The sequence below is a fragment of the Pteropus alecto genome, unplaced genomic scaffold (genome assembly GCF_000325575.1).
Source record: "Pteropus alecto unplaced genomic scaffold, ASM32557v1 scaffold21, whole genome shotgun sequence".
Classification (NCBI taxonomy): domain Eukaryota; kingdom Metazoa; phylum Chordata; class Mammalia; order Chiroptera; family Pteropodidae; genus Pteropus; species Pteropus alecto.
The window spans coordinates 28,980,976-29,000,940 of record NW_006436282.1 but is presented as its reverse complement, the minus strand read 5'-3'; the positions used below and the strand labels follow the sequence as shown (position 1 = coordinate 29,000,940).

The following is a 19,965-nucleotide window of genomic DNA, read 5'->3' as shown; positions in this document are numbered from 1 at the left end:
GCCGCTGGGGAGTGCTGAACGAAGAAGGGACCCGTCTGATTGCTGTTTTCCAGGGGTGGTCCCAGGAGACTGCAGGTAGAAGCAGGGAACCAGAGGGCTGGTCCTGGAAAGAGATGGTGGTGGTAGGCCTCAGTGCGGTCCGTGGGGAGCCGCAGGCTCAGGGCACCCTGACGTGGCACCGGTAAGATCTGCTGACAGTCAGGTGCATGTAAGCGGACAAGGATCCTGAGCAACCCCAGAGGGCCGGAGGGGGCAGTTGCTAGAGCAGAGACGCGGACAAGGTCAGGCAGGAAGACTGCAGGTCGGTTTTAAGGTGACAGAAGTGGAACGTCTGGAGCTTGGAAGGAAATCTGGGCTGCATGGTGAAATCATTTGCATATCCATGTTATTTAAAGCCAAGAGATGAGCTCAAAGGCGGGCCTGAGGGCGAGGACCGAAGGGGCCAAAGACAGAGCCCTGGGCAACACCCCGGTAGGCGGCTGGGTGGAGAGAACCAGCAGAGTAAGAAGCAGCAGTGTGGGGGGTGGGGGAGAATGTCCCGGAGGGAGTGAGCACCCCTTTCCGATGCTCCTGGTGAGAGAAAGACAAAGAACCGACTCAGAGTCAGCCGCCTGGAGGGCATCGGCGAATCGGTCAGCAGCATGGACAGCGCTTTAAAGGGGTTTTGTTGCAAAAGAGGAAAGAGATGGGGCCACAGCTGATGAAACAGGATCCGGAAAAAACCACACTCAGAAAACTAAGGGCGAGTTTGTGAATTCAGGGCGCGACCCAACGTGATGCAGAGCAGAAAGGGGACGAGCCGGAGGGGACGCAGGCGGGCGTTGGACGGGGCTGGAGCCGGGGCACCGAGCAGCGCAGCGAGCACCTTGGACGTCGGCTGTCCGCTTAGCAGACGGCGCAGGGGTCCTCGGTGACGTAGGAGGCGCGGCCGCATCTGCTGCGTGAGACCCACGAGGAGGAGGTATCAGGCCGGGAGAGAGGACTGTGAACACTGCCCAGGCTGTCGGGGGACGAGTGGGTGGTGCCAGGTGTTGGGCTGCTCCGAATCACAGGCGAATCACGGGCTCTGGCTAAACGCGGGGCTGGTAGGTCTGGGGCTGAGAATTAGTTCCCTGAGTCCAAGCGTGATGCTGCTGCTGCTGGTCTGGGGACCCCACATGGCAGGAAAACACTCTTGTTCTCCTCCTGGTTCCTCTGGTAAACCCAGAACGGCTAGTCTGGGCGTGGGGAGCCTGGAGGAGGGCGTGCGGGCACCGCGGCCCACGTGGTCCCCCACAAGGTGGACCAGTCGGTGGGCTGTGTGTTTTTTCCAGCCACGTTCAGCTTGCGTTTGAGTTTGGTTTGTCTGAATTGCTTTGTCCTGTTTGTTGGCTTTAGTTTTCGACTCTCATGTTAGCGGGTCTGCTGGTTCTGTGCTGCACAGTTGGGGACTGAAGCTGATGGGAAATTCGGGGCCGAGGGGAGGACCTGCTGGGTCTCTGCCGGGGCCTCACTGGGGTCAGTTTCTGGAGCCCATTGTTGCCTGCGAGCTGAGCCGCTGTCTCCTGCCCACAGGTGGCGGGAGGGAGGGAGCAGGGCGGCCACCTTCAGTAGATGACACTCTGACCTCCGACGAGACCTAGTGTTTTCTGGGCCAAAGACCAGGCCTCTTTCCAGAAAAGAAGCTCTGGGAACGGGTGGGGCCCGTGACCCTGCCGAGTAGCCGGGAGGCATCTGGAGGCTGACGGGTGGCTAAAACGACCTTGACCCGGACCTCCCCACATCTTGAGACACCCTGCGTGCTGCCTGTCCCGCTGCCTTGGGCCAGCTGGGTGACTCCCGGGTGGCTTCTGCTCCCCTTGCTGTGGGCTCAGGGCTCACTCTGCCCTCCTTCCCACCCCTCTTCCCGTCTGCCCAGTCACTGGTCACCCATTCACCTGCCTTTGGCTCCCCAGAGGTGTGGCCGTTTCCTGCCTCCCATCTCCACCTCCCGCTCTGTGTGAGAACACACCTGGGGGCAGGTGCTCCAGCAGACCCTGGGGAGAGCCTCGGTGCGGTCAGCTGCAGCTTCCCGCTCCTGGGTCTGAAGGCACAGGAAGGGCCCCGCACTTCTGAGCCCACGAGGGTCTTCGTCCCTGTCGTCTTCCGGGGACTCTTCCTGAGCTCTGCCACGGGCTGCCCAGCTAGTGCGATCAGCACGGACTGTGCAGAACTGACGCCTCCCCTCACTAAGCTGTCAGCGTCGCCGTCACGTGCTGACACAAGGGATCACGGGAAGGGCGGGCAACGTCTGCCGTGTGGAGCGCCCCAGACCGCTCAGGTGTTCCGAAGCTTGCTCACACTGAATTAGCCCTCTGATATCTTAAGTTTGTGATTTGGTCCCATATGGAAAGTCTGTTTGTCAAATGGAAAAATTCATAAATGAAGAATGTTAACTGTTTTCAAAACATCATAGTTTCTCAGTTGTTTTACCATCACAGATATTAGCCATCTGGGGAAGAACAGACCTTGAAGGTCAGCATGAGCAGAAGCAGGTGGCTGGGGGGTGACGGGGTGACGGGGCCTCAACGGCCTGCAGTACAACCGCGAAAGCAAGTTCCACCTTACGGACGCGTGCGGATGCCCGAAATGCCTGGACCCCACATCCGGGGGAAACCGTTAAAGCACGGTGGGGACGCGAAGGTCCGATCTGCATGGTACTCACTCTCATCCTCGAGACTGAGGCGAGCATGGTCTCTGACCTGTCTCCCTGGGGTGCAGTGTGGGCTTTGCCACCCCTGTTCTGCCCTACAGGCTTGTGCGGGGATGAGATCAAGTAATCCAAGTAAAGCACCTCGCACAGTGACAGAGGTTCACAATGTAGATGTCACCTTGCCTGGTAAGTTGGGATTAAGTAACTGACATCAGAGGAATCTCTGGGGAGAAAGGTCTGCAGCAGTGAAACTGATTCTGTAGCTGGCACAGAGCAGCCCGGCCCCGCCCCCAGGTCCAGCAGCTTTTATCCTGTGGTTTTGCTTTTTCCCGTCCAGCGTCCAGCGCCAGTGCCTGCTGCTTCTGGGAATCACGCGGCCTTCCTTAGGGGGCTGCACGCCCCTCCCACTCAGATGCCGCCGCTCCCGCACGCACACGCACGCACACACACGCACGCACGCCACATGGCCGGCTCTCCTAAAGAGACGCGGGATTTAATTTTAAACCAGCACGTTCTGACTCATCGGTGAGGTCTCTGGAGCCTCGTCACACTCTTGATTCTGGGTTCATGTACGCTGAGTAGGCCTCGTCTCCTGCGCGCATGTTGTTTCCCCCGTGTGACAATGACATCGATCATTTACTGAGCTGGCGCTGTGTGAAGCACGGGATGAGTACCCGGAGTTCAGTTACCGCAGTCGGCCTCTACAAGACCTGGGGGGAGCCCGGCCACAGTCCACTACCTGTGGGGCAACTCAGGGCTGGGAGAGCCGTCCAAGGTCATACAGCCATTGAGCTGTGGGGCACAGAGTCAACCAGGCCCAAATTCAGGGGAGTATGTGGGGCAACTCAGGGCTGGGAGAGCCGTCCAAGGCCATTGAGCTGTGGGGCGCAGAGTCAACTAGGCCCAAATTCAGGGGAGTCCTACCATCAGAGAGTTCAAGGTCAAGGATGAAAATGGAACTAATTTCCATTCTCGCCGAAGGCTGAGGGTAGTGGAGGAAGATAAGCCGTTACATAAGCCACCTGAACTTTGGCGGACAGAAACAGCGAAGTAACAGCCACAGACGTGCTCAGAACCTAAGCTTTAGGTCGTGCACATGAGTGTTACACTCCTTTATATCCTGTTCGAATGAGTGCGGTTCTCAGGGTCTCAACCTATGAGATATTAGAAGGAATGAGAGCTGTCACTGTTACTGCTTTGCCACCCAGTTAGCTAGCGAGTCTAGGCAGTGATCGTCAATGGCTTCCTGGAGACACCCCTCCACCTCTGAAGTAGACCTTCAAAACAAAAAAAGAACCTGAATCTGACCAGCTTCTCTATCTAACTGCTAGTTTACAAGAATAAAATATCACGGAGATGCAATCAGCCGATTCCAGACTGTGGACATAGACAAAGAACGTGGTTTCTCTGACAAAGAAAAAAAGGGTGGGGAGGATAAATAGATGTGTAACCACAGAACCTGCTCAAAATGGCCCTGCCCTGCTTAATAAGATGCTGAGCTGCTTTTCAGAGGCAACCAAATCCACAAGTCATACAGCCAAAGCATCTGCAGAGGGGAGAACTTTGACCTCTAGCTGCCAAAGTCTCACCCCAGCCCCCAAACATACACACGCCTGCACACACTCGAACCAAAGGACCATCACAAAACCAGAACTTAAACACAGGAACCCTTTCAAAAGCAAAGGGTCTGCTGTCCAGGGAGACTGGGTGCTGAACGCCCTTACCATACATGGCCGAGCTCCAAGGTCTCCCATTAAAACCCTGCCAGTGCCTCTGCACACCGCTTCCCTCTAGACCCTTGAAAACACTTGACTTAGCCCCACAAGCCAGACGGGTCTGCGGCACTGCTAAGTCCCATCCGCTCAGCTGACACCTTCTCTGTCCACAACCCGTTCCTTACTCCACACTCTAATGTTTTGCGTTTCTGGCTTTTCGCAGTGTCAGGCACGTGGACCAGAGCTTGGTAACAGATGGAAGGGAAAACCTATCGATTCAAAGACACAGAAGCCAATTTCATGGTGTGACCTTCTTGGGATCCTGGTACAAACTAATGAATTTTTTTAAAAAATTGTAAGACAATCAGGAAAAACGTAAATACTAATTGGGTCTTTAAAGAATTAAACAACTTGTGTTGATTTTAATTACGTGTGATAGTGCTACATGCTGAAATACTGATGAAACGTCTGGGATTGGCTTCAAAATAATCCAGGGCAAGGACAGAAAGAATGTAGAGATGCGTAATTGTGGATGCTTAGTGGTGGCTACCTGAGAGTTTGTTATCCTAATCCCCATTATTATGTATTTTTAAAATGTTTGCCCTCATTGGGACCTAATTGAGATGGGGACCATGGGAAGTAGTGGCCTGGAGAGGACACTGGACATCCAGGACACTGACATGTGGGACAAGTGGTGGGCAAGAAGGAATGAGATGGGCAGGGGGAGCTGTGCCTCTTGGGAATAACCCTAAGCCAGGCAGTGCATTCAGGGGAGGGGAAGTCACGGGGTGTGACAGGCTCGGACTCAGTGCCCTGTGGAATGCGAGTCCCGTCTTTCAACACCCCCTGAGGCCATGCTGCTCCCCCAAACCACCATTTCAGTGCAACCACTTCTAATTTAAGTCAACTCTGCAGGACAAGCATCCACACCATTATCGGAGCTCTAGACCAGAGTATACGATTTATAAAAAATAACAACATGGGTTTATTCATTCATTCAAAGGTACGCCTTCCCCCCAAGATCTTTGCAGTATTCGTGATCTATCGCTGAGTAACAAATTACCCCAAAATTCAGTGGGTGAAAATAACAGTAAACGGTTTCCACAGAACAGAAATTCAAGAGCACCTGAGCTGGGCCGATCTGCCTCTGGGTCTCACATGAGGTCGGTCAAGATGTCACCTGCAGCTGGAGGGAGACCCTCGCGATGGCTCACCCGCCTGGCTATTTGGTGCTGCTGTTGGCAGGTCTCGGTCCCTCTCTGTATCCATTTCCTGTGCTGCTCTACACATTTCCATAATCCGGGGGGCTTGAAACACCAGGAGGTCCCATGACCCCCAGGCTGGGTTTTGATGCAGGCTCAGCACCCAGGGGCTGGCTGGCCCTGACTCCTACCCAGCAGCATGTCATGCATTTGTCCCTCCTCCATCCTGACCTCTCCAGGACAGGGGCTGACACGGGGGGCAGCCAGCCTGCGTGAGGGTTGCAGGAGAGCGCAGGTGAGCTCCCAGGTGGACGTGTGTCCCCAGCGCTGCCTAGAAGTGCACTACGCCTTCAAAGCACTGGGCCCTCATCGCCCGAAGGCGCGACCAACAGACCACCCTCCTCCACCTCCGAGTCACTGAGGGTGGACGGGCAGTGCCTCACTTTGCGTCTCTCCAAGGGAGGGAGGAGAAGGCACAGGGCTCTCTGCCACTGGACCCCTCCTGGCAAGGGCAGCAAGTGGCAGCCAGAGAGACCACCCGCCTGACCTCCCGAGGAGACGGGAGCCCCCCCCACCCACCAGACTCTGCGCTCGGAGATCCCATCACCCTCCCACTGGCCCCCCAAAACCCTCCCCTCCCCCCACACACACACTTCTGTACCTGGGTTCCAGGGAGCAGTCATAGTGTCAGGCGGATGGGTCCTGGACACCTCCGAGTACAGCACCGTCACATCTGAGGGGAAACTTTTCAAGGGCACTCGCGCAGCCAGCAGATTTGGGGGTGAGGACTCTGATGAGAGGATGTGATTCCTGCAACCTGCGCCTCAGGGTTCTTTGTGCCCCCGCACTCAGGCGTGCTGGGACGTTCTTGCCGACAGGGACAGGCAGGAAGTGGCAGTGCTCCTGCCTTGTCCTCCCTCCGGTCGCCGATAGCAACTCGCTCCTTCTAGGGCCAGCCGAGCTGCCTTGGAGGACTTGGTGAGAACCGAAGGAGTGACATTGGGGCTGGGGAGACATTTGGGACAGGAGACCTCAGGGCTGGTCCTAGCGTCATCTACCCGCCCGAGAGCACGTGATCTCGGGAGCGTCCCACTAGACCTGCTGTCTCTTCCTCTGGGGGCTCCTTAGCCGCCCCTGGACGCCACTTCAGGACTGACCACTGGAGACTAGAACGAAATGCTGGGCAGCAGCGGAGGGCGGCGACGCGCACGCTTGGCCCAAGCAGCTCCAGGAAGCAACTCGCCCTTTGACCTCCCGAGACGGGTCACTTGTTCCAGGAATTTCTGAGTTCTGTGAGAACGAGTTTTGTTGCAGGAATCTGCACAATCAGATGTTTAAAGATAAAGCCGTAAGCTACGTCACAGGAGTTTGAATTTTACCGTCAATCTTTTAATAATCAATGTGGTTTTAAGCTCACGGGATCTCGTCATAACAACGCAGGCGCTGAGTGACTTCTCGTGGCACAATGTCCAACAGGGCAGCGCTGGCCCTGTGGGTCACTGCTCCCTTGCAAGGTGGCTGCTACGCGTGGAGAGTGGGTGTCAGAGGCAGGCTGAACTTTGAAGACAGTATGGAAAAAGAGGGTGTCACATTTCTTAATACACTTTATATTACTGCACGTTGACATTTTGACGTGTTGGATGAAATGTTATTAATTTCACTTTTTCGGCGTAGCTAATGAAAAGCTAAGGATTCTGGCTCACCTCATGTTTGCAATGACAGCGCTGGTCTAGAACACACATGCGAAGCGTCTCCCCTGTAAGCTTTAAGGCAAGACGGGGAACCCCGCAGACCACGAGGGGCCGTTCCCGCTGCGGGGCCGTGCCCAGGCAGCCGTCAAAGGTACGAGGGCGGTGTCAACCCCATGTCTGGTGCACACAGGTGCGTGCCAGGTGCGTGCGAGTGACCGGGGCTTCAGTCCACAGAGGGGACGGCGGCTCTGCTGCCACTGCTGAAGAAGGATGCTGTGACGCCCGCCCACGAGCCTGCCTTCGGGGAGGCCACGCCGGACCTCCACGGCACCTCGGAGTGGGGAGACGCACGGGGCCCAGCCGGTCCCTTCGCCTTCCTCCTGGCGGCAGGGGAGGGGCGTCATGCAGACGGCACGCCCTGCACCCACCTGGGCGTTTGGGGGAGGGCTTCCTGGGCCGCACAGCTGTCAGTCCAAGGCAGAATTATCGCAAAGAGTCGTGGGGGGACAAGGCACAGCACGAGAAACTCCCAAAGTAATATAAACGCACCTAACACTGTGTATAGTTCGTGGCTCCTCCTGGGTGCTCACGGACCTCGCCCCGGATGACCAGGACGGCTGCTGGGGGGTCGCCTTCCTCGCTCTGATCGGCTTCACTCCCGTCACGGGGCCACACACACCAGCACCGCAAACCGAGCAGCACGGGAAGGGGAGCGCAGGGCGGCGGGGTGCACGGGACGCCCGTGGCTCTGACTGCACGCAACCGTGGCCCAATTCCCTCCCCCCACCCCACAGGCCTGGTCCCCTGACAGAGGGCGAAGGGCTGGGCAGCAAGTCGCCTTCACCCCCACTGTGCCCCCCCATCTCCTCGGGGAAATACGGAGCGAGGGAGAACCAGGGGTTTGAGCATGTTGTCGCACGTCCACCACGTGCCCAGTACGAACCTGGTATAAGCGACAGGCAGCGTCCTCCCGATTTCATAGCTGAGGAAACTGAGCCTCGAGCTCGTCTGAGTCACTGAAGGTGACACGGAGCGAACCGACAGCCACAGGCCGCGAGCGAGGCCGCCTCAGAGCCCGCGGTCTCCCACGGTGCCGGTGGCCTCCACGCCACTCGGAGCCCTCGCATGTCACCTCTGGCACCGAAGAGTATTCGAGTTGAGAACTTGAATGATTAGGGCTCATTTTAGCTGAGACGCGCTCAGGCGACCGGGTCGAAAGGCCGGTGTGCAAGTCGGAACCCTTGGCTGACCATCTTCCCTCCGGTGCCAGCGGAAATGTCCAAAGGACGGGCTCGTGCTGGACTGGGCCACGGCTCCTCACAGGTCCCCGGGTTTCCACTTTGCGCAGGACCGCCCTGCGATGGTGGATCGAGTTCCAGGGCTCGTGGGACACCCAGGGCAGCCCACACTATGAATGTTTTAATCGAATGATACATTAAGAAACAGCTAACCCATTTCGAAATAAAATAATGATGCTAACGGCTCACCTCCCAGCACCTTACCACGCAGAGCACCCCTCTGCGAGATGAGAAAGCAGGGTTCGGGCTCATTCATTCCTGCGGACAGCTGCCCCGTTTACGTGGGAGACGGGGGGAGAACACAAGGTCTCTGGTCTAGCTGGTGTCTAGAACGTTCTCTAGGGCACCTGCCCATGGCCAGGCCTGTTCTCGGCACCTGCTGGGCCTCAGCGTGCAGCCCTCACAGCCCCGGCCACATGTTCAGCTTCTTCTCAGATCTCTTTTCCTCTATTCCAGAAACTACTCGAAAATCCTCTTCCTGCACTTTTGGGCCTCGACAGCCACTATTGCTTTTTTTATTTTTTAGGTGAGGCAACCCTTGGTGGACCTCACAGATCGCAAGGGCCTTGTCAGCTTACAATCCCTTATTTTTTATTTTTTACGCCTACAGCACCTGGTCTTCCTAGGTGGTCTCCCATCCAAGTACTAACCAGGCCCGACCCTGCTTAGCTTCCGAGATCAGGCGGGATCGGGCGTGTTCAGGGTAGCACGGCCGTACGTACACTTGCTTTTTTTAAAGTTCAGTTAAAACCTGAGAGGGTTTACATAGAAGGGAGCCAGCCCTTGGGCTGCTACCTCCAGCCATGGCCTTTGGCTTATAAATGGCTGGGGCAAGCTGATGACCCTGTGGGCTGCCTGGGTAAGGCGTGTAACTCAGCTCTGACTTCACCACGAGCAAGCTGCTCGCCCCTCCCGGCTCATCTGTTTTAAGGAAGCAAATCACAAAACGCTTCTTTACAAACGTCATCTCCACCAGAGAGTCATCTGAATCGCAGCCTAACTGCAGCCACTATGTCCTTCAATAGACCTGTGAGACACACACAGCTGTCGACCAAGCGGAGCTGGGTTTTAAAACCAAGGCTCACCTACCTGTGGGAAGCAGATCCAGGCCCTGGACAGCGACGGTCAGCGTTGGCTGTGAGTCGGCCTAACTAACACTTCCTACTTCCTGCTTCGGGTTACTCTTTAGCTAGATTTTTACAATGTGTTGGTGAACTAAAGGCTCCCTACATTCTTTGATAGCATCAGCTTCCGGTTCTCCCGAGATGGGGTACATCTCCCGCCCGCCCGGCCCCCACCTGGCTGAACTCATGACCCGCAGCAGGTGCTTCCCCACTGGGAACGTCACCTCCACCCTCCTCCCCACTCCCCGCAAAATGAAAAACGCACGTGCCCAAATTTATTTTTATTTTGCGTACATAGGAAACAGGACTCTATCAAAAGAGTACAGAAAAGAGAAATGAGCCTGACGCTGCGGAGAAAAAAACATGCACAGATCTGCTCCAAGTTCACCTCTGACCACTGACCCCTTGGGACTCGGATGTGCCAGGAGCGGCCTCCCTCGGGGCGGCGGGCACGCCACACGGGCCGCACAGAGGAGACGAGAATGGCCGGGAACCGCCTGCCACACCCGGGGCCAGTGCGGGCGGCGTGAGCAGGCGCCCCGTGGGCTCCGAGGGAAAAGGGGACGTGTCCAACACAAACACAGAACTACCAAGTGGTCGAGTGCTGCCTACACCGTCCAGTCTCTTAAGATCATTTGCTATCAAAAAGGATGAAGCGGACTCCGTCGCGGACGTGGGCACCTGCTCAGCCGCGTCTGACCCCGAGCCGGGCGGCCCTCGGGCACTGGGTCCTTAAAGACGCGAGGGAGACGCGGACATTAAAAATGCAGCAAACGCAGACGTTAAAAACGCAGCAAACGCGACCTGGGGGAGGAGGAGCTTCCCGGGCCACGTGGTCGTCAGCAGCGAACGCTGTGCTGTGCTGGCTCGTTTCGGAGGAGGAGCCCAGCGTGGGGAGGTCCTGCGGTCGGGGACCGGAGGGCAGAGGTCACATGATGGTGGTCGAGACACCAGCAGCAGCGTCTGTGCTCACAGAGCGCGTCTCTGGGGCGCTGGTTTGGCTCCGGGCGTGTCCCGTGGGGTCCCCTGGGGGCTCCCAGAGTCTCCGTCCTTGGAGGAGCAGGGACTCTGGCCCATAGGGACGTCCCAGGAGAGCAGGGACACCGAGGTCCAGGGATTGAAAACCCCTCGGCACCGACTCCAACACACTGTCGCTGTGCTCACATCTAAGTTTCTCCTGGGGCCCCAATTTGTTCACCTGAAAACAAGCTCCCGCCACCGAGCCTGCCACCTCGCTGCTGCACGTCAGGGACCTACACGTCCTGGCCCACCCACCGGGTGTCACTCTGGGTTTAAACACTACGCTATCAGCATCACTAACTACAGACAGAACCTCCCCGCTCACTGTCAACGACGCTGAGGATGCTGGGGACAGCTCGCCAGATCCCAGGGTGAGACAGGCCTGGCCTCGCCGGCCACATCTCCTCCACCCCGACCTTGAACAAGGGTCCATGGAACCTAGTCGGGACTGGGAGACCTGCCTACCGCCCTGAGACACTGCGTTCCTGCCTTTCCCTCAGCAAGCGCTTCCTCTTAGGAGCCCAGCGCCCAGCTGCTGAGGTCGCACAGACCACAGCCCTGCCGGGACGCCCCTCCCCACGGGCCGATGTGACTCCCAGCCAGATGTGCCTCTCCACTCTGAAAGTGTCCTCTATGAAAGCTGTGGGGAAGGGTGCGGAGACCTCTGGTCGCCTGACACGTGCTCAGGCTGACCTTTTCAAAGGACAGGGCTGCGCAAATGCACTGGAAAGAGGAAACGCTTTTCCCAGGATGGACCAGGCGCCCGTGAAATGCAGGGCCCCGTCTGGGGCAGGGAGCGACTTCCCAGGAATTTAAATAGTTTTCCTTGGTGACTTTCAAATAACTGCAGACACCCCACGTGGCCTAATTCGGGGTGCCCATCCCCTTGCACGGACAGCTGTACACAGCCTCTCCCAGCCCCGGCTGTGAGCAGGGGGCGACCCTTTCACCTTCAGGTGAGGGAGATGAAAATGCAGGAAGGCTTCTCCAGCAAACGTCTCTCTAGCAGCATCGTGAAAAGGAAGACGACAGGATGAGGGGCTCACGGAGCCGACCCCAGGGCCTCGTTCCACGGAGGGGGGCGGAAGCCGCTCTGTGCGCTCGCCCAGGCTCCCCGGACACGCCAGCCTTGTTTGCCGCCTCTCAGTCTCTCTCCGGAGGGTCCCTAGGGTGTCAACCCTTGGGGACTGTCCACGCTCTGCCAGAGCACAGATTACATCAGAAACAGAGGGATACGGGGTGGCTTCAAATATTGGTCGTCCACGGAAAACTTGAAAGGGAGCTGTGCTTGCTTTGAAGACATCAAAGAGGAACTCGCCCTCAGCGGCTCATAAGATCATTCTGGAAGCGAACGGGGACGGGGAAGGCAGCCTGGAAAGGCCTCTCCCTGCCCCCGCAGCGTCGCCCAGGCAGGCTCCGGGCGCGCCCGCTACTTGGCCTTCACCACCTGTTCGTAGGGGGGCGGGGGCGTGTTGCAGTAGGAAGGAGGTGGCGGGTAGGCCGTGCCTCCCAGGGGCGAGTTGGGCTGGACCTGGAAAGCCATGGCCACAGGGTTCCCAGGCGCATTCACCCCTGGTCCTCCGGGGTCCGTGTAATACAGCAGTCCCGGCTGCTGGCCTCCTGAAAGACAGACAGCGGGCATGAGCAGAGCGGAAAAGACCACCACCCAGCGCCGCAGAGCACTGCCGGGGGTCACGTGGAGACCACCACCCAGCACTCAGCCAGCCGACAGGTGGCCGCGTGGAGACCACCGCCCAGCACTCAGCCTGCCGACAGATGGCCGCGTGGAGACCACCGCCCAGCACTCAGTCTGCTGACAGGTGGCCATGTGGAGACCACTGCCCAGCACTCAGCCTGCCGACAAGTGGCCGCCACCACCCAGCGCCGCAGAGCACTGCCGGGGGTCACATGGAGACCACTGCCCAGCACAGCCTGCCGACAGGTGGCCGCATGGAGACCACCGCCCAGCACTCAGCCTGCCGACAAGTGGCCGTGTGGAGACCATCGCCCAGCACAGCCTGCTGACAGTGGCTGTGGCCAAGCGCCCAGACATGGCGGATGCCTGGGATGAGACCAGGTCCCTGGCTTCCTGGGGCTCTAATCTTTTTGGGGTGCAGACGACTGGAGGACACACAAACTCACAGGGTGGCTAAGTGACGGAAAGGACGTGAACAGGATCGGGGTGCCGGGGGGCGGGGGCCAGGGCCTCGCTAACCGAACCCTGCGTGATACACCAGCACGGCTCCGCCGAGGGCTGGGGCAGCACATGCCGGGACACGGCCGAGGGCCAGGTGCGCTTGCGGACCACGGAGCCTGGGGCCCCAGGGAGGGCGGCACCGCCGCGGGACACTAGCATGGGAAGAGCCGCTCTCCTGCCGGCCGGAATCTCCCCCCGTCATTTCGGGTGTCTCCACTCCCACCTAACCTTCTATCAGGGAGGGGACTACCTGTCATCCAGGTGAGAGCACGTTCAGACAGGGAGACGACCCTGGGGTGACACCAGCAAGGCGGGGTGGTCAGTACGGAATCTCAGGTCGCCCGACACCGAGGGAGGGCTGCCCTTCCGCAAGGCCAAGGCCACAGGACACAGGACACAGTGACTCCGCCCCGCCCTCCGGGGTGCAGGAGATGGGTCCGGAGAGCACAGAGGTGACGGGGAGCACGCTGGTCACCCTGCCCCACATGGAGCCCTAACTCTCATTAAACGGGTAGAACTACCTGGGCTGCTGTTGCGATCTGCTGACTCTGGCGTGTTGGTAGCGCGGACGGCACCCTGCATACGCTCGCACGCAGACTCAAGAAACGGGCGCCTTGGTGCTTCCTGGGCTGAGCGGATTTTGCAAGTGGACGCGGTCTGCCCAAGAGGGGCCTCACTTAACCCAGGGAGACACCGGAGTGTCAGAGACGCTCCTGTCTAGGGTCCCTTTGTGACACCTCTCCCTCTGCCACCGTCTAACTGAATGAAGGTCAAAGTCCTGAACAGATGCCCACCGAGGCAGCAAGATGTCTCAAACCTGAGAAAGTCGGATCAGGACATCGACAAACTTGCTGAAGGAGACAACGTGGAACAGAACATGAGGCTGGAAACGCATTCCGAGGCGTCAGCCGCAGGGCCTCTGCCACAGACGCCACGGTCACCAACCGCTGCCTCCTCTCACACCTGCACGCCCAGCAGATGGCACCTGCTTCTACTGGTGCATCCTGCCCATGACCACGACCTTGACCGACCATGACCACGAGTTTCCCAAGGGCAGAGGTTATGTTTTATTTATCTCTGGGTCCCTTTCTATTTTATACATACAAAAAGTTAAAGACAAAGAGGCTACTAGAATAGTCCAGGAAAGACACCACGGAAGCCTCTGAACGTGAGAGAAACGGGGAGGCGAGAATGAACAAGCAAGGTGTTCAGGAGGTGTGACCACAGGGGCCTGGGGACCGACTCAGCAACACCAAGCTTGGGGTGGAGAAGAGGCTTGAACAGAAATGACCCTGGTTTCTGGTCTCAGGAAGGGGGCCACCCAGCGAGAGAGGGGACATGGGAGAGGGGCCAGGGCCGGGGAGAGTTCCACGCTGGACCCGCTGGAGCCAAGGCAGCTTCAGGAGCCTGTGTGCAGAAGTGGCGCCGAGCACGTGAGTGTGGTTACCGAGACCCCGGCAGCGTGCAGGGAGGGAGGAAGGACCAGGCTGCGGGCGGGTGGCAGGAGAGACCAGCATCCAAGTCGGGAAACAGACATGAAATACTTCAGGCAGATGAGAACACAGACGAGACTGGGAAGAAACTGAAAACAAACTGCAGTAACAGCTGTGTCATGGCAGCAAAGGGAACGTGTTTTTCAGGATGGGACGAGCTTGAGCACAGGGCGCAGGAAACGGTATAGAGGAACGAGAAAGGGTTTCTGAGGCAGAACACAAGCTCAGTGAGGGCACCCAACACTTTTCGTCAAATGGGCGCAGAGAACCAGTGCAGGCGGCTGCCCTGAGCAGTGCCGCGGTGTGGGGAGGGGGCCCGGACTCACGGCCGGCGGCCTCTGACCTGAAACTAGGGGCTGGGTCATTCGAGCACATAGATGCCGAAGTCCTCGGACAAGCGATGGTCACAGACGGTACAAGGATAGTGACAAAGAGTGCCAAAGCCAACTGGACTGGGGTTCACTGTAGTGGGACTTGGTGCACAGGGCGGAAGAATATAAAAGCGACAGCCCGAGGCCAAGGGGACTCCAGCGCCAGCTCCTCACCCGACGGGGGCCGAGACGCGAAGGTGCACGGCAGACGGTTCAGTTAGAGAAAGAAAATATACAGAACGTCATATGAAGAAGCTGGAGTGGTGCCAAAGCCAACTGGACTGGGGTTCACTGTAGTGGGACTTGGTGCACAGGGCGGAAGAATATAAAAGCGACAGCCCGAGGCCAAGGGGACTCCAGCGCCAGCTCCTCACCCGACGGGGGCCGAGACGCGAAGGTGCACGGCAGACGGTTCAGTTAGAGAAAGAAAATATACAGAACGTTATATGAAGAAGCTGGAGTTACGGGAGGTGGAGTTACGGGAGGTGGAGGTGGGGTTATGGGAGGTGGGGTTACGGGAGGTGGGGTTACAGGAGGTGGAGGTGAAGTTACAGGAGATGGAGTTATGGGAGGTGGAGGTGGGGTTACGGGAGGTGGGGTTACGGGAGGTGGGGTTACGGGAGGTGGAGTTACAGGAGGTGGAGGTGGGGTTATGGGAGGTGGAGTGACGGGAGGTGGGGTTACGAGAGGTGGAGTTGGGGTTACGGGAGGTGGAGTTACGGGAGGTGGAGGTGGAGCGACGGCAGCCACACGCGGCCCCTCTGCTCCCCCGAGTCCTGGCTGCGTCATGCCGCACTGTGCTGCATCTGTTTCATACGGGGCTGGGGCGCGCAGGGCGGTGCTGCACGCACATTCTCGAGGCTCGGCAAGATGAAGGAACTTGCTGAGGTGACACAGCTGTTACTTGGAAGCGCCAGGATTGGAAGCCAGCCATGGATGGGAAAGCCGGGCTCCTTCCAGTACGTATGTGTCTCCCACGATGGGTGACGAGATGGGGGAGTCCAGGCTGAAGAGGGCCGGGAACACCGGAGAAGGCTGGCGACTGACGTGCTGAGCGCCGTCCATCGTCCATCCGGGATGCACAGCTTGAGGAGGGTGGTGAGGACGAGGCACCCCGCTGGGCTGCACTCTGGTCCCCAGCACGTGTGGCTCCAGCGAGCGGACGTCTCCTCGTTCCTTAGGCCGTCACCTCTTGCATCACTGACCATCTCCGCACGATTTGAGACGAGGACTCCGGATTCAGCGAAGATCAGTAAGGCTGTTAAAGATGCCAGCCGACAACGGACCCTCCTCAGTGGAACGGTCCCACCTAGGGTGGCCTGGTGGCCAGGCCAACCTTGACCCTGACACCACTCGCCCAAGCGGACGGGCCAGCGACTTGAGAACAGGTGCGTTGGGCCAGTCTTTTCTTGGGATGCAGAAGAGTCCAGCTCGCAGCAGAGCATGAAGGGAAAACGCAGGGAGGGGCAGAGACGGCCTGAGGACGGCCGTGCCTGTGACAGGCGGCACACTCACCCCAGTTCCCGACAGCACCCCTACTCCCCGAGGGTTTCTGCTGCTCAGAGCCGCTTTCGTGGTTCCGGGGCACACTCGACATGCCGCTTGCAACCCCAGTGTAACCAGAGCCCACATCCGACCTCCTACGTCCTCCTGCGCTGGCCGGGCTGGGCGGCCCCGTGAGGTTTGGGCTGGCATCGCAGACACGTGACAGCAGACACGCGCTCTCACCCCTTGCGTCCGTGCCCCGTGCTTCTTACATTCAATCCCATTCCTGGCTGAGGTCGCCATATCCACCAAGCCACACAGGGACTACAAGCTACGGCCCCACGGGGGATGAAAGGCCCTTGTCATGAGGTTCTTACCTGCTTCCCAGTCTCATTCTTGCTGCCCTGCCTCGTCCTTCACCTCCCAACAGCGACTGCATCGCGGGCGTCCAGCTCGCCTCTCCCCCGACCTCACAGAGCGTACTTCCCGGGCATTCGACACGCACGCCACCTCACGCCACTCTCCTCCCCCGTCTCCTGTCCGGCTAATTCCCAATTATCTGTCAAGTGCCAGATCAGAACCGCCAACTCCAGGAAGCTACATCCCACTGCCTAACACCCCTGCCTGGCCGGACGCGGCGTCCTGTCTTCTTGGCATCTGGACGGCGTAGCCATCCTGGCGTAGCACAGCGCAGTACGCTTTTCTGAGCCACCCGCAGGTGAGGATAGGACCTCGCCACCTGGAACAGCTCCTGGCACGTGCCGGTCGGCCCACAAACGCGTGAGAGGAAGGACCGAGGAAGAGATGGATGGTCCTTTGATCTTAACTCCACGTTCATGTTTATGTTTTGATCAGACTAACAGTAACGCGCTGGCACTCCCACAGTTTCCATCATCCTTCTGATTTCTAAGTGTTCTACATACTCTGAACTTATTCGATACGTAAGTCATAGCTTCATTTTACAAAATTATTTTTATCAATATTAAAAAGACTTCCTTTCTTTATGTGTCTGTTAAGAGAATCAGGGATTATTTCTTGAAAGACACACGAAGGACTGGTAACACTGCTGAGCCCCAGGAAGGGGGCTGACGGGGACTGACGTGTCCACTTCCTGTCGCGTGCATCGCCCAGTGCAGGGCGGGCTCGTCCGCTGCCTCTTTGGGAGGAGGAAAGGATGAGAGTTAAAAGCTGTGTATGTACTAGGTACCTGGCTGTTCAGGCAGACCTGTCAGGGTTATAGTTGAAACACTGATGGGTAAGGTAAGTTGGAAATAAAATCTTCCCACCTGAAGATTTTTCACTTATTCTTTTCCGGTTCTATAAATAAGTTGAGTGAAGAAAACAGTTTAGTTCGCTGACAATTTTTTAAAACAGAGCAAAACTAACTGTGCTACTAAAAAGAATTCAGTGGTACTCCACAGAGCAGTTCCTGGAGCACAGGGCAGAAAGATGACAGCGATGACGTCACCCAGCCAGAGATACGGGCCAAATTCTGCCCCGTCCTGCAGCTCTCGAAGGATCCTACACGGTTTTAACGCTTAGCCTGCACGCGATTGCTACTGCCAGCTCTGGTCTTTTGTGGTGGTGGTTCTCCCTCGTGCGGGTACTAGTCCCCATTGACCTCGTTAAAGGCCGATGCTGATCCAGCTTGTCCCAGGGCCACGGGAGAGTCTGCACTTCTAACAAGCTCCCAGGGGTGCACAACATGTGTCTCCAGCTCACGGTCTGAGTGGCAAGAACTAGACACTTGTAAGTGTCTATAGATCCTCCCAGCACAAAGTTATCCCACGTCTCATCAGAGAAATCTGAGCCACAAAGAAATCAGGTCCCTGTCTTCCCACGAGCTCTGTATAAGTCCCGCCCGCTCCAAACCCTGGTGGACGCCACACCTGCTCTGCTGCACCGCCTCCGGCCTGGCAGACCACCGCTGCCTCCTCCTGAGATGGCACCGGCCAGCTCCGGCCCCGCGTCCACTGGTGCTTCTCCCTGAGGTGCTCCACGTGGCTACCAGGCCACCTTTGGTCACGCCACTGCTCAGCGGCCCTCCCGAATTCCTGCTACTCTTCCGTTACACTCTGCGGCGGCCTCTCTTCAAAGCAGCATATAATTGGAGATTGGTCATAGGGCAACTTGATGATCTTTTAACACATGACAGTCGCCCCGTCGTATCCATTATATGGCCGTCCACTGTCATCGCATTTTGCTTTTGTTTCTTTGATGTTTCTCATTGTATTACTATCTTTGACAGTGATTTATAATGTAGACACGTTGCTTTTAGTTCCTAGATACGGGCGTATGATAAACTGTCGGATTCAACACTGGACTCCCTTTGTGGAAAATCAGCACTGTGAGCCTCTTTCCACCGCTTTGCCAGTCTTTATTCACCGGGCCTGGTGGAAAGCGGCCTCCACTCTCCTTTTCTCGCTTGCAGAAGCTTCAGGAGCAACGATGTTGGGCAGAGCCACCCCAAGATGGCATAGGTTGCCTCGACGCCACGAACACACGTGACCATGAGCTGGCATCACTACTTTCACTGCGGCTCCGACGGCAGGCTGGACGCTGGTGCCAGGGTGCTGAGCCCTGGCTCAGCCTGGATGTCCCCGAGGGACCCATCCGGCCCTGAGAGTCTATGACTTCATGACTTTTTTCTCCTTCCTTTTGCCTATGATAATTCAAAGGGAATTAATAAAGTATCTCTGTTGGCTACAAACCCAGTACTAAGTTCTCTTCTTTTGCTTTCGGTAATAATTCTTTTATGGGCCTCAAGAGTAACCAGCCCACCTTCCTACCTGACAGCTTTTCCTCCAGAGAGAAATAAAGGTTAAAATATGAATACACTACCAACAGCAGACAGACATTACTTCACATTATTTTAAAGCATTTTCTCAAAACATTAATCTTCTAAAAGAACAGGTATATATTAGAGGAAATATTAGAAGAAAATGTTTTAGAGGAAACTGAAAGTTTATTAAAGGTCAACTGAAAAGGTAAAAGGCAGATAAAACGAAAAATGCTGGATTTTTGCTGGCTATCCACAGGAGATTCGAGCGTATAAGATGAAAGAAAAGGTCTCGGCCGTCTCGGTTTTTAACTTTCGGTTCTAGAGCTTCCCTGTGTCTCTATCAGACGCCAGGGTCAGCAGTAGTCCTGCTGGGTCACTCGGGGTCACATCGGGTCATTCTGCCTGCCCGGTTCTTCCTCGGCAGCCTGGAGGTCTGCTCACCGCTGACACCACAGTGAATGCTGGGAAAGCACCTGGCAGGGGACGTGGCAGACGAGGGGGAAGGGAAGTGGCCTGGGACAATTTCACGGTGGGGGCGTGGTCCTGGCCGAGGGCGGGCACAGGCCCAGGCCCCATGAGACGCAGGACACGGGAAGCAGGGCACTGGGGACGGGCACAGAGGCAGGGGACGGCTGGGGTCGAGGAGGGCCCTGTGTCCTTGGCTACGGAGTCTGGACCCGCCGGGAGTGAAGTGAAGTGTCACAGACTCTGGAGCAGAGGAACATCGTGGCCATGTGCTTTTTTTTTTTTTTAAAGAACTTCTGGTGACCACATGGACGACGGAAGAGCTGGAAGGGACAGCGAGGGGAACGGTCAGTGGGCGCTGCTCAGGGTGAGATCGGAGGGCCTGACGACCACCTACAAGGGGACCGAGGGGTGCCCGGCGCTGCCGAAGAGGCGGGGCGAGGGAAGACGG

The 19,965-nt window shown here is 57.4% G+C and overlaps 1 protein-coding gene and 1 pseudogene across 4 annotated transcripts in view; both read right to left on the bottom strand.

Moving 5' to 3' along the window:
• Positions 1-9,178: 9,178 nt before the first annotated feature.
• On the bottom strand, positions 9,179-9,297 carry LOC112479956 (annotated as a pseudogene).
• Positions 9,298-9,967: 670 nt separating this feature from the next.
• VOPP1 (VOPP1, WBP1/VOPP1 family member) overlaps positions 9,968-19,965 on the bottom strand; it is a 60,007-nt gene continuing 50,009 nt past the window's right edge. For all 4 annotated transcript variants that reach the window (XM_025046856.1, XM_025046854.1, XM_025046855.1 and 1 more), the window contains one exon: positions 9,968-12,341. In XM_025046856.1, coding sequence (XP_024902624.1) covers positions 12,151-12,341 — 191 coding nt within the window. In that variant the 3' untranslated portion in view covers positions 9,968-12,150. The remainder of the gene's footprint in view (positions 12,342-19,965) is intronic.